This window comes from Malurus melanocephalus, unplaced genomic scaffold (genome assembly GCF_030028575.1).
Source record: "Malurus melanocephalus ecotype Western Australia unplaced genomic scaffold, MMel_1.1 scaffold_47, whole genome shotgun sequence".
Lineage (NCBI taxonomy): Eukaryota > Metazoa > Chordata > Aves > Passeriformes > Maluridae > Malurus > Malurus melanocephalus.
The window spans coordinates 2,916,032-2,929,836 of NW_026623279.1; the positions used below are offsets into that span (position 1 = coordinate 2,916,032).

The window sequence follows — 13,805 nt, forward strand, 5'->3', positions numbered from 1 at the left end:
CCTTTTCTTTACTCTATTATCAACAACACAAGCACTGACCATTCTATAAATGCTGACATCTTCAAATACTTTACAAGTGCTTTACTATCTAGAAGAATGACTYGATAATGAAAACATTTACTGATTCTAATAATACTTATTTGCTCTACTGCAAGCATTTCKAACCCCATTGAAAAAGGCAAAMAACTTGATCATTTATTCTTTGCAACAATTTTTTACCTAYTAAAAGTAATTTGTTTTCTCTCCCTCAAATTTCTTTCACACAAATGTCTTCAACACTTCCAGTCTCCTTTTTTCATAATTCTTGTTCTCCTTGAATTTTTTTGAGGAATTATATCCATCTTAAAAAGTGCAGCCTTTAGCACAGTATTCCAGCTGGTATTTTACTACTGCTATGTGCAGTACAATCATTATTTAATGCAATTTACATGCCACATTCCTACATATATATCCTGAAATGAAATTTGCATGAGTGCCCAGTAGCACTCTTTCATCTTTAATGTGTATGATAACCTTAGCCTTTTATTTTGGCCTACTTGCTGGTTATTCCTCAATCTTGTATTTCCTGTGCTAAATAGCTCTATTTAATTTAATATGTAGAATTTTATTTTTTATTTTAATTAYATTTTATTTAAATTAGTCCACACACAATGGAATCAAAGTTATTACAGATGACTGGAAAGTTTACAGATGCGATGGGATCTCCATTCTGGATTTTAGTATTAKTTTTTTGAGCCCAGTGCTCTTCACTGGTAAGGAAACTGGATCAAGAAAATTATCTTAAAATTCTTTTAGCCTGGTTTATTGAAAGTACTGAAATACCATTCTCAAAACAAAAAAGTAAACAGAAGCATTTGATGATGATGCCCACACATTGTCTGGATTATTTGATGCTTTTTTCTGCTTTAGTAACACAGTGGCTAAGACATTGCATGTTTTTGAAAATAGCTGAACCTTCCTGGAAGGCTATATACTGCAGTTATATTCATGCTTTCCAAAGCTTTCTTGTTACTTTATCATCTACTGTAATATCAGTGTAAAAATCCATTTATAAGACTGAAATTATGTTTTATTAAGCATTTTTTCTGGGGATTTTCATTTGAGCGATTTCTGAAATGCTTCCTGAATTTTCCTATATATTAGGAAGCTACATGAAAAGTATTTTTTCCTGGGATGCAATTAGAGTTGTACTTTATATCAAATAATTTTCTGGCAGATAAGACAGATCTTTCACTGTTTTTCTAGAAGACYGTGAGCAAGTGACAAAATGGAAAGTTTGAACAACAGTTAGTTGGTTTAGTTATAATTTTTTAACTTTTACWAGTAAGTATCTGCCTTGAACAATATTTTTGGTTTTTTTTAAGAAAACAGCTACTTTGAAGAAATAGGTTTTTTTTTTTCCTGTGATATTATGACTGTTGCAATCTACACAATGGACACTTTTTTTCAGAGAATCACAGAATATGCTGAGTTGAAAGAGACCCACAAAGATCATAGGGTCTAGCTCCTGGCCCTGTCACTGGTCACCATGGACAAGAGATCAGTGCCTGCTCCTCCTCTTCTCCTCTTGAGGAAGTTCTGGACTGCACTGAGGTCTGCCCTCAATCTCCTCCAGGCTGAACAGATCAAGTGACCTCAGCTGCTCCTCACACGGCTTCCCTTCAAGGCCCCTCACCATTTTGCCTSCTTTTGGACACTTGTTCCTTACTTTTGATCTTCATTGCCAAGCTGAGATTTAGCTCCAAACATCACCCTGAAGAAACTGGTCAAAGTCCTCATCACCTATATCAGCATCACTGTAATTTGACTSCAATAAGTATTATTCTATCATACCATGTGGGTAAAAAAAAGGCTAATTAGCTGCTATTCTCATACAAGCCTGTAAATATTGTGAACTGAAAATCAAAGAACTACACTGGGATGTCTCAAGATGAACAACAAACACAGTGCATCAAAGACCAGGAATAAAAGGAGGAAACAAGAGAAAGAGCTGTAACTTTTGCATCAGTGAGGCAAATGGCAAACAAGTGKATTTGGCTAGAGAAAATGGATTTTTAGAAGAAGTAAAAAAAAATTAAGAAGTAATTTCTCTACCCTCTCTAGAGTATTTGCAAGACTGTTGAAATCTTTATTACAGCAAATGAYTTGAAGAACAATCTGTACCAGCCTATCAAGGAAAAGGTTGAAAAATTACTTTGTCCCAGTTAATACCATTTTACTTGGATAAAGTGCTATAAAGACAAGGACTCTTCAATGGCAAAAAATATAAAGGAATCAATGATGGAAACTGAAGAGAGGTAGATTCCATCTCAAACTAAAAGTTCCCATTTAAAAAAAAATTAACGTAAGTGGAAGGAAATAATTAACTTCTATAACCGCATCAGGGTTATGGAGGATTTTTTAATCCACTAACACCATCAAACAAGACTGGATATTTTCTGCAAGAAGTGCTGTTACCAAACAGTAAAAAAATATTTTTTTTTTACTGAAATTTGAGTGTTTAGGATATACAGTAGATGAAGCTTGATTATTTAATTGTTCCCTCTGAATTTAACAGGAACAATAATTATAGAAAGAAAACACCTAACAGTTTGTCTTTCACATGTAAAAAATKAATATGAAAAACAATTAAATTTCTAAATTAACAATATTATTTCTTCAGAGAACAGACAATTAAACATGATTCCTTCTAAAAATCAAGGCAATGCACATTTATCACTTCAACAACTCCATTTCTCATCTCTTGGTTCAGTAACTATCATTTATACTTTATGATCTCCTCCCACACTTTAACCTGCTACCTATTCCATCAGCTTTTATTTTTAAATTAAAGCAATTTTATTTMATTTTTATTTTGACAACATAAAATTTCTTTCTCCACTGAAATCTATCTCCCTTCACCCAGGACTGCATCRATTCTTTTTCTCTGATTGTAATTTTCATATTTGTAACAAGAACATGTTGTGGTTTAAACCCAGCAAGACACCACGTTCAACACGGCCACTTGCTCACTCCACCTCCATCAGGATCAGGAGAAATCAGAAGGGTAAAARCTGGAAAACTCATGGGTAGAGATAAAGACAGTTCAATAGGAAAAGAAAAAGTCATGCACACAGGCAAAGCAAAACAAGGAATTCACTGCTTCCCATGAGCAGGGAGGTGCTCAGCAATCCCCAGGAGAGCAGGGCCTGTCACATGTAACAGTGACCTGGGATGACAAATGTATTGCTCCAAGTGTCCCCTCTTCCTCCCCTTTATATCCAGAGCATATGTCAAATGATCTGGAATAGGCTTTGGATCAGTTTGGGTCACCTTCCCTGGTTGKGTCTCCTCCCACCCTCCCATGCATGCAAAACCTCCTCTCTGGTGTGGCAGCACAAAAGCAGAAAAGGCCTTGGCTCTGMAWAAGCCCTGCTCAGCAATAACRAAAAYATCTCTTTATTATCAACTTYGTATTCAGCACAAATCCAAATCATAAATCCATACTAATTAYGAAGAAAATTAACTCTACGCCAGCCCAAACAAGTGCTAAGTTCAACTCCTTCTCCCAGCTTAGACCCAGACAAAAGCCTCCATCTGTGTTTGTAAACTATTTCGGTTTTAAATCCCTTTTCCTGTTCAGACATTCAAATACTTAACAGTCGTCTCATTATTTCCTACCTCCTTGCCATACTGTTGCTTTGATGCCAGCTGTAGGCTGCTCTTTTAAGAGATGTGCCATCCTGTTGBTCCTCTCACCGCTGTGGGTGACAACTTGATCACAACACTCTTGTCTTCACATCTTTACTATATAAATCAAAGTTCCTCTTTTTGTCCCTCAACGTTTTGCCTTGCTCTTTAAACTGAACCTCCTAGGAAAACCAGCTATTTCCTTCTGCCTTTGCTCTGCAATGACAGCCACTTTCATCTACCTTTCTGCCAACTCTTCAACCAYCTCTGCATTCCCTTTCATACTATTCTTTGCACATGGGGAAGCCTTGTAAAGCTGTCTTAATTTTATCTTTCACTCCTTCCTTGAAGACCACTCCAGTGGTAATGCCTACAAATCATTCCCATATGGCACTTATTAAGCAAGTAATAATCACAAGTAGTTCTCTGCCCATCTCTATTTATTATATTATTATCTCATCTTAACCCAACTCTGTCCTGTTTGCCTTATCTTCCCCGGTCTCAAGCCGGACAAACGTGTGCTCTGCATAAGAAGAATCAGCTCTGTTTAAACATCTAAGTAGCACTTTTTTAAGACAGATCCCTCTGGTTRCTGGATGTCCTACTTTCTCCTGTAGTAAAATGCAAAATAAACCCCACCACCTTTCAAAAAACCCAAGTGGATTGCTCAGGTCCTGTAGAACTAGAAACATAGAATAGTTACCTTATATATTTGTCATGGGTTTAAGGCTACCTGGTATTGAAATAATGCATGAATGATTTTTATAAATATTTAATCCTTTGAAGTGCACTACAGAGGTTACTTTTAATTTTTGCAGTTCAAAAAAAGTAAAGTTGTGGTTTTATATTTTACAATTTTAGTTAGTTTTTCCATAAGTAAATAATGCTTTATTATGGGTTCAACTTACAGCTCTGCTGTATACTGGGGGATGTGATCAGGAATTTTGTTGAGTTTCTGATTGGAGCAGTCCACTGTGGTCCCTTCACAGCGACATTTCTCAGGGCAAGCCAAATCTGCAAAGCAGTCTCCACTTAATTTGGATCTGTARTCTTCAGTGCCTGCAGAGGATTCAAGTCAAAACACATATACTAAGTTAATAAAGTATAAGATTTGCTTCTTGTGAGAAGGTTGAAAAGACATCTGCAGTGCAGATAACGGGTGGGCAACTTGGGAAATGCATGATAAACTTTGTGATACTGAACAGACAYGAGGGCTTCAAGAGAGGGTTAAATATAGGGACTTAAGATATGCTGGAAAAAGAAACTGAGACCAACTTCACATGGCAGGATAACATTAACTTGAGCTTTTCACAGCTGTACTTTCTGCTGATTATGTTGTCAGCCAATCTAGCCTTGTTTGTTAGCTAATCACACAAATGCCACTGTTTGTTTTAGAATTTGTTTTCTTTCTCAGTATCAAGAATAAATAGATCCTGAATGCCACCTTTTCTCTTTCTCTGGTTACAAATTTGTATTGTTGACTGGACTTCATTAACCTCTGTGATTTTTTTTTTAATAGTCCTGATACTCCACATCATCTCAACACATAAGATTGAAAGCCCTGTTTACAGCTTTAATTTGAAAAATGTGTGATCCTGACTTAAGCCTCAGCAGCTTGCCATGCTGTAGAAAGCTGCGTGACGTTCCATGGTGCTTGACAGAACCATGTTTTACTCATACCTCACAACCACATGGTTAGATCAAGCACAACAGAAAATCTCGCTACATTATCAAAACTGCATCCATTAGGCCAAGGGTAAGAGCAAGGGAAAAGAGGAAGGAGTAGGTATAAGTTACAGAAGTATTTGATGTTTAATACTTGCTTACGTGACATGGCATTCTTATTAGTGAATGTCCAGTGCCACAGTAACAGTATCACTGTCACAGATTAAATAATAATACAATATATATATATATAAATAAAAAGAAAAAAAAAAAAAAAGAACCACATTGAAAGTTTCCTCCACCATTTCCCAGAGTCAGTCAAAGAAAACATCCTAAACATATCAGGAAAAAACATCCAGTAAGGAACTGAGGGTGGGTGACAAAGAAAACAAAGAAAAGCCGAAAGGACCTGTGGGTTCTTCTTGGACAAAGGTGAAAAGACTGAGACTTTAGAAGGTGCATCAGGGCTGGGAGGTACACTGTGATTTAGCTCAGACACTGAACTTTACTTACAGCCAAAATGGTGAACTCCTGCAAAAGTAAAGATAGCCAAGAAGGAAAGAAAGACAGAGTAATCCCAATTAAGACAAAAACATGAACTAAGCTCTGATGTTCTCTACTTAAATTTAGTTTGATTAGAAGATGGTGCTAGGGCCACTGCCTTCAGAAGAGAGAAAGAATAATTCATTATAAGTGGCATTTTAAAATGAAGATAGGACAGGTTTATTACAGATTTCATATAGGATGATGTTCATGCCTCCCATGAATTATTCTTCACTATTTCGAATGMGTTCTTTAAAAGCTGCTGCCTTGACATATATAGGAGTTACAGAATATTCTGAGTTGGAAAAGACCCTCAAGGATCGAGTCCAATATCCATGCTATGCCACTTAAATCCTTAATAAACCAAACAAATATAGGAGAAACAGACTGCTCACCAGAGGGGAGAAAAACCCCAATGCTATTACATATTATGTGATCTAGAACTTGTAAATTCTTAGTAATACATATGATGAAACTACTATAGAGTATTTCCATGAACTAGCWTATAAATAAATGATTTAATACTTGCAAGCCTTTAGTCTTCCAAATTACTATAATGAAAGTTTACTAAGACTTCATAGTGTCTGCAGAGCACCATCTCCAAAAACAAAATAATTTGTTAAAATTATTTAAAAATTATAGTATCCAAAATTKAAATATTATCCAAAAATATTTAAAACAAGTATTAAAAATATTTAAGTGTTTAAAGAAACATTAGGATTATTTTATAGTATCCACTTAAGCATAAAGAAGTGCTTTTAGCACTTTTAAATACTCAGTAAACCAGTCTAAAAATATGTTTCTTTTTTCCTCCTGCATCCAGAGTGMATCATTGTAAGCAGTTTAAACAATTAATATATTCAGGGACAATGCCTTCAACAATTAAAATATTTTTAGGTAGCATCTCCCTGACAACCTGATAGAAAGAGAAAGCACAGAACCTGCATTTCAAGAAGCATGTATATAGCACTTTTTGTTTAATTAAATTATTTTTCTTCTTCTTTTTTCTTCCCCACCCCTGACCCCACCCTGAATAGCATATTTTAAAAGGTGCATAAATAAGCCTAAACTGCCTGTGTGGCCGTATTATAACCAGGCTGTGAAGACATTTTCTGGCAAGAAAACACGTCTAACTCAGAGGCAAAAGTTGTGCTGGCAAGGTTGAGTAGAAGTCACTCTGTGGCAGGAATACAGCTGTTCTACACATTAAGGAACTGAGTGGTACTACAGGCTTGTGAAATTGAATCCCCCTGTTTTATGCTGCTTTAAAACACRTTTTCCCGGATGCCAGTGCTGACAAATTGCTGCCTTGTTTTTTATTTCATTTGTCTTTTCTTCATATTCAAACCAACGTACTGGTATAAGGGCATGGAAAACTCCACATGACTGCTGCAAATTTAAGAGTTACATTACACAGCACTTGGAGAAAAGCTGTTAAACACACCAGCTGAAGAGACAACAGCTAAGACAACAGCAGAATGATGATMTACCTGTAGTACTCGAAAGAGTTAGTGCACTGGTGTCCTAATCAATTACTACAGATATTTTCCCAGATATTAAACTATTGCAGAAAACCCTGATTGCAAATCATGTACTGTAATTCATCAATAGATGCATTATTCCATTGTTTATTTTGTTATTGATAATGCGTTATGAAAATAATGTGAGTGAATATTTTTTTTTCTATTAAGAAAACAGTGTACACACTGACAAGCAAGGTAAAATAAAGAAAGATCCATATTTCAAAGAGCTAGGACCAACACCAGTAAATCTTTTGCAAAAATATCACAGACTTACTGTAGCATAAAGCAGGGAGTAAATTGGTATTTCACCCCAACTTTAAAGTCTCATTTTCTTTAATGGAAAGCATTTCTGATTCACTGTATGCATGTGACCACAGAATGCCTCTAATTAAGAATATCAGCTTTCTTTTCCAAGCATTCCACTGTGATTTCCTAAACAAAAGAAGGGTGAGCAAGCAGTAGATGCAGCCAGCATAGAGCATAAAAGCAAGGCAAAAGAATGTTCATTTGAAGAATGTTTGGTTTTTTAAAGGTGYGCTAGCTCTTTGACGGCAGCATGGTTTCCTGTGTTTAAAAGCAGCTCAGGAGCCACATTTTAAAAACAGTAGCAGCAGAAAGGCAAGGTACAAGGTAAGTGGAAGTGTCAGTTAAAATGTGAACTAGCAGGTGCAACCTTTCAAATTATTTAAGTATAGGTATAATTTTGGTAGGTTGTGTGCAAATCTGTRAGACAGAAAAAGGTAAACAGAGCTGCATGCTAAGCCCTTATATTCAGAAAACAGAATTACTAGTATTCTACAAAGGAAAACTGTATTTAGCTACAGGTATTGACTAATGTTAGTACACATGCATCAGTTTCYTAAAAGCTATAACAAACTTTGCTTTTGGGGGGAAAGGGAGAGAATATCTGCAGTTAGTCAATCTTACTGCAGAGCCAAACCTACCTGGAATGAAATACTGTTCTTTAGCTAAATAAAGAGAAAAAAAAAATAGAAGATGCACCTGAATGTCAGCAAGCAAAGAATGAGTTTTATTAGATTAAATATGGACTGCAGTTAACTAGAGATAATTTAGTGAAAAAATGTGTATTCACAAAGAGAGCTGATAAACAACAAAGTGTGAATAGTCATAAATGTATCCGGAACATGGATAACAAAACAGTTTTCATCTGGTATTTGCACTTGAGACTGAATAAACTGTAAAATRTGAAATGCACCTGGAACAGCTGGATACCATATGACAAAAGTTAGGATTTAAAGAAATGTAAGTAGGAAATGGAATAAGATTAGAAAAAGAAAACAGTAAATTTCAGTATGAGGCAAGCTCCCTGTATAAAAGGAATATGTCATGTTTCCATATTTAGCTTAGAAATCTTTAGATCTTTCACATATTCCAGAGCCCTGTGGAAATTTTACAAAATGATTTATGTTGGTGATACTTGTAGTGAATAACTTTAGCATTTCATTCTGAAGTTTTATATATTACATTTATTTTGTTAGATTTAATGCTACTCAGAAATAGTGCCAAATGTGCTAACTACAGTAATGTTCCATGATCCAATGCTCTATTACTTCCCAGATTTCCCTCTATTCAAAGAACTAAAAAAAAAAAAAATTCTCTGATGTTTAATAATTCTGTAGAGAGACAGCTGCCTTCATTAAAACTTCTATAACCACTATTTTTTTTGCCAATAAAAGAAAAATAGTAGCTGAACTAAGAAAATTACCTGAGCAGCGGAATTTCTTGCTTTTGATCTGGCCGATCCTTTTGTTTGCCAGACGGCGGGGGCTGGTGCAACGGGCACCACTGGTCTCAATGGGGTTTGTGTGAAGATAATCCGCCAGCCACTTCAGATGGCAGTCACAGATAAATGGGTTCTGAGCCAAATGCCTTTCATGGAGAAAAAAAAGCAGTAATATTGCACATTATYTCCCTTTGGTCTCAGCAGTACCCAGAGCTTTTTCTGCATTGTAGAATACGAAGTCACACTTGAGAAAACCATAAACAAGGACATACGTACAAGGTCTGAATGGCACGGAGGGGTGAGAAGGTGCCTTTTGCAATGGTCTGAAGCTTGTTGTCATACAAAGAAAGAAGATTCAAGTTGTGCAGATCTTGAAAGGCATCAACTCGCAGACAATTGATCTTGTTGGCATTCAATAATCTGTTTAATGGAAGACAATTATAAAGTTGAAAGAAACTGCTCCATGCTGCAGCTTCAGCAATTTTCACAGGCAATTCTTTGTGCACCTTTGCAACTAGAACAAGAGATGTAGTAACAAATAATAATTGACAGTGACATAAGGAATTTCAGTGAATTGAAATATCTTATTTAGGTGATACATATTCCTACATATTTGAACCTTAGAGCTGAAATGCGTACATTTATTCAGCTAAAATTGCATTTCTTGTATATGCTTGTTGAATTTCTGTGTGGTATTTGTGTACTGTGCAAAGGAACAAGCCAAAAAAATCAAGTATATTCAAGGAAAACTAGTTTCTTTTGCCAAATAAATAAACAAACAAAAAAGGAACTGAACACTGTGTTCATTAGCTGGAAGAGATGTGCAGTGGCACTTTTAATTATATGTTACTAATCAGCATGCTGCCACATTAACAGAGTTGTAGTAAAAACTGGTGGCATGGASTATATCCAAATCTGTCTTGGATCCTTTTTCCTCTGTATCTTCAAAGGGAACCTTTTCTTCCCTGTACCTCCCAGACTTTTAGTGTTAAAACAAACAAGCCAATCTAAACCAACTCCATTTGAAGAGAAAAAAGAAACAAGTCATTCAATTAAATGMACTTTTATAACCAAGTATGTTTTATTTCATTCCATTTTGAACCAGAAATGGAATGAAATGGTGAATTTGAAACTAAYGCTCTGATAGTTGTGCCACACAAGTAGAAATTTACTTAAATGTACTATCTATCKATACAAGGTGTATTAATCTACGAACATTTTTTAATACATAATTGAGAGTTCAGAAACTTCTCTTACTTTTTTTTTTTTTAACAGATCTGAAATACGTTTTAGTAATAAAACATCTTTACAGGACAACAGGAAAGCATACCCTGCCCACTACTATACTGTTTTTGTGACTGAAATAAATCAAAATGCAAACCTCTAGGTGGTGCTAGAACTTGCATTTTCTTTGTATATATTTACTGTTTTGCCATCTTGTTAATTAATTATTAACAATTACTTGTTAATAATATATATTTTGCCAACTACTTCGTGGTGAAGTCTGGACATCAGATAATTCTAAACATGTGTGAAGAAATTTTAAATTCTTCAAGAGGACTCTAACTCAACAAGTCAGTTACTCTGGGACAATTTCTTCCAAAACCATCACTGTTGTTTTATGGTCTATTTAACACATTTCTTTTGCACAGCCTCTTCTGCTAAATATTGAAAATATTTGATAAACATATCACCATGAAATTCTTTATTCCAGTATAAAATGTAAAGAGTAATGATTTAAAAGGTTACAATTTCCAAAGTGTTAAACGAAGCAGCAGCTGGAGTTCACAGAGTTAAAGAARTGTACAGAGTGTCTGAAAACTTTAAAAGTCATCAATAAAACTGTGGTGCAATACTGCTCTTTCATGGGTACAACCAGAAATGCAATTGCATAGCATTCCCACTATATATTTTCTCCTTAAAACACACAAATATTCCTGCTATGACTCCCACACTTTATGCATGCTATTTGCTGTTTAGAAGGTATCATATCTTTATGGATTTTATTCTTAAAAATTCCATACTGGAGAATATCTTTATTTTAATCATTTTAGTCAGAGCCATTAGCTGATATGATCACATTTGTGGATGAATGGCAGACTGGCCTACAACAGTCCTGACTCTTTTGGCTTTAGCATAAATTGGTTTTACTGTACTTTGATCTTACATATGGGATTTCTAGCCAGTTCTTCTGGCATAAATCTCTCATCATGTTAACCCTTTTGAATGGTCCCAAAATAGAATATATTTAAAAAAATACTCACAGCAATTGCAGAGAAAAGAGTCCTTCAAATAGACCCTTTGGAAGTTCTGTGATTTTATTGCCATAGAGGACTCTGTACCAGGAAACAAAGCAAACAAAGYTACCTTTATGAAAGGCAAAGGCACATGTTATGGTATTTTGACTTCAAAAATAGAGAAATTCCCATTTTCCTSAAAGGAATTTAATGACAACCACTTGATACTTGCAATATCCTTGTGTTCCTGTGAGGCAGCAGGATCACACRTTTTCCCAAAAGGTGTGTAGCCCAAAGAGCTTTCTGAAGAATAAGCACCTCACTGATTACAGGCTCACCAAGGGACCTGGCTAAGTGGCTCTGCTGTTTGTAACAACAACTAACTGGGGAATAAAGGACACGTTTGGTTTTGTTCAACTCCTTGCCATAAATGTATTTATAAACCTCCCCCATACATTATTAGTGTCCAGCTGTGAAAGAATATTCAATTATCACTATCATTCWGAAATTATTTTTACAACTTTCAGAACTGATTGAATTTATTGAAAAATTTTGCAGGGAGCCAAAAGGCCAAATAATTTCACTGTAAGAATATGAGAAATTTGCTTCTGTTTACAGGTCAAACGGATACCTACAGTGAATTGAGTGAACGTAAGCCCTGGAAAGCATCTGGAGCTGCTTCAGAGATCTGGTTATTGCTCAGGTCACTGAAACAAACAAAATTTGATACAATTAGTTCAAGTATTTTCAAAATAATGAACTTTAAGATAATATGTGATTAGAATTAAGCATGGATGGGAGAGAGAAATTAAAATATTGACATGAGACATTGCCAAAGAACTTTATTATGAAACCACTGAAATTGCCAATACACTGAAACAAAATGCATGGTCAAAAATAGGCCTTTGAAATGCTTGAAAAAGAAAAAAGATAAAGTATTTATTTTCCCTAATTGCATAAGTACTTTTTTTTTAAGGATTCTCTGCTTGCTATGATCACAGTGCTAWACAGCCTCAAAAATAATCTGAAATTATCCTCATTCTCTTTTTCCCTACAATTTTCCCTACAGTAGCTGCTTCTATGCAGTACTATATTCAACAATTTCAGTATTTGGTAAAAACCCAATTGTTATAAATATGACAAACATGATGTATGGTCTCAACAATCAGGCTGCCGTATCAGTTTACCTTGTGGCAGTCAAACTTTCTTAAGTGCTCACACTTGAGCAGCTCCCTTGTGCCATCTTGACTTGTTTTTTATCTTGATTTGTATATACATCTGAAAATAAATGTAAGTTACTGGTTACGTACATTCTTCGAAGCTTTTTATAGGGGGAGAAAGCTCCAGGAGGTATGACCTTGATTGAATTTTGTTCCAACCGTCTGCAAAAGAACAGCAACAACATAAAAAYACAACCCCCAAGCCAAACAAGGGTCTAAAGCCATAAGAAACTTGGAGAGACAGATTTCAACAAAGAAGGCTACTTTTTCTTTCCTTTTCAGCATCATCTTTATTTCTTTCATTACAGAAAAAAAGAAGAAGGAAAAAAAAATCTGCCAAACCTTTTAACTTATAGACAATAGAGTTGTAAATTAAAACCCAATCTTGATTTTACATTTAAAGAAAACTTTTTGTTACAGCATACAAGATTCTTCTAAAATTTAAGGTAGAATTGTCATAAAAAATTTTGATCTTGAATTAGTCTTAATTTACATCCAAAATATTATTCACATATAGCAATTTGCATAGTAATTKCTATTTAGAAATGCCTAAAGACTTCCATGAGATAATTGAAATATGCAAACTATGGGAAAGGGGAGAGGAATGCTCCTACAGAACAAATAACATTTATTGTTACCTGCAATAAGGCAACTGCCATGTTTTCAAAGACGCACACAATTTCTTTAGATACAGTACATGAAATATTTTCTTTAAGATACAATGCTAGAATTGTATAGCCACACTTCTAACTTCTTTAAACAAGTATTTTAATCTCAACTTGGGTCTAATGTTACTGSCCACACTTGCTTTGTATGTATAGTGACTGTAAGTGAAAACTCTCATATTGTAAAGAGTGAATTTACTGATGGAAACCATTATCCAAGAAGTTTTTGAACTTGCAGAGATTTGCATATGGGAAATCAATGCAGACACAGACCTATGGCCCAAGTGCCAACAAGTCAAAACAGAGTCAGAAATGAGCACATTTAAAACAGAAACTGCTTCTCCACGTACCCCACTATATCATGGTTATGGCAGTGAAAATTTCTGCTGTGTATACATAAGGTAAGAAACCATTATAGCAAAAAGTACTCCAGGAAAAGGCAGGATTAGTCAAAGTACATACCATGCTTATCTAATAAGCTACTTCCCTCTTTCGTGCACAGTATCAACCCTATTTATGCACATAAAGACAGTGCCAAA

General features: G+C 35.1%; 1 protein-coding gene across 1 annotated transcript in view; it reads right to left on the reverse strand.

Annotated features, from left to right (window-relative positions):
* Window positions 1-13,805, reverse strand: part of SLIT2 (slit guidance ligand 2) — a 259,493-nt gene that overhangs the window by 62,685 nt on the left and 183,003 nt on the right. The window contains exons 10-15 of the mRNA XM_057365074.1: window positions 12,692-12,763; window positions 12,017-12,088; window positions 11,409-11,480; window positions 9,421-9,564; window positions 9,127-9,290; window positions 4,578-4,728 (exon numbers count right to left, since the gene is read on the reverse strand). Of these exons, the coding sequence (XP_057221057.1) occupies window positions 4,578-4,728; window positions 9,127-9,290; window positions 9,421-9,564; window positions 11,409-11,480; window positions 12,017-12,088; window positions 12,692-12,763 (675 nt within the window). The remainder of the gene's footprint in view (window positions 1-4,577; window positions 4,729-9,126; window positions 9,291-9,420; window positions 9,565-11,408; window positions 11,481-12,016; window positions 12,089-12,691; window positions 12,764-13,805) is intronic.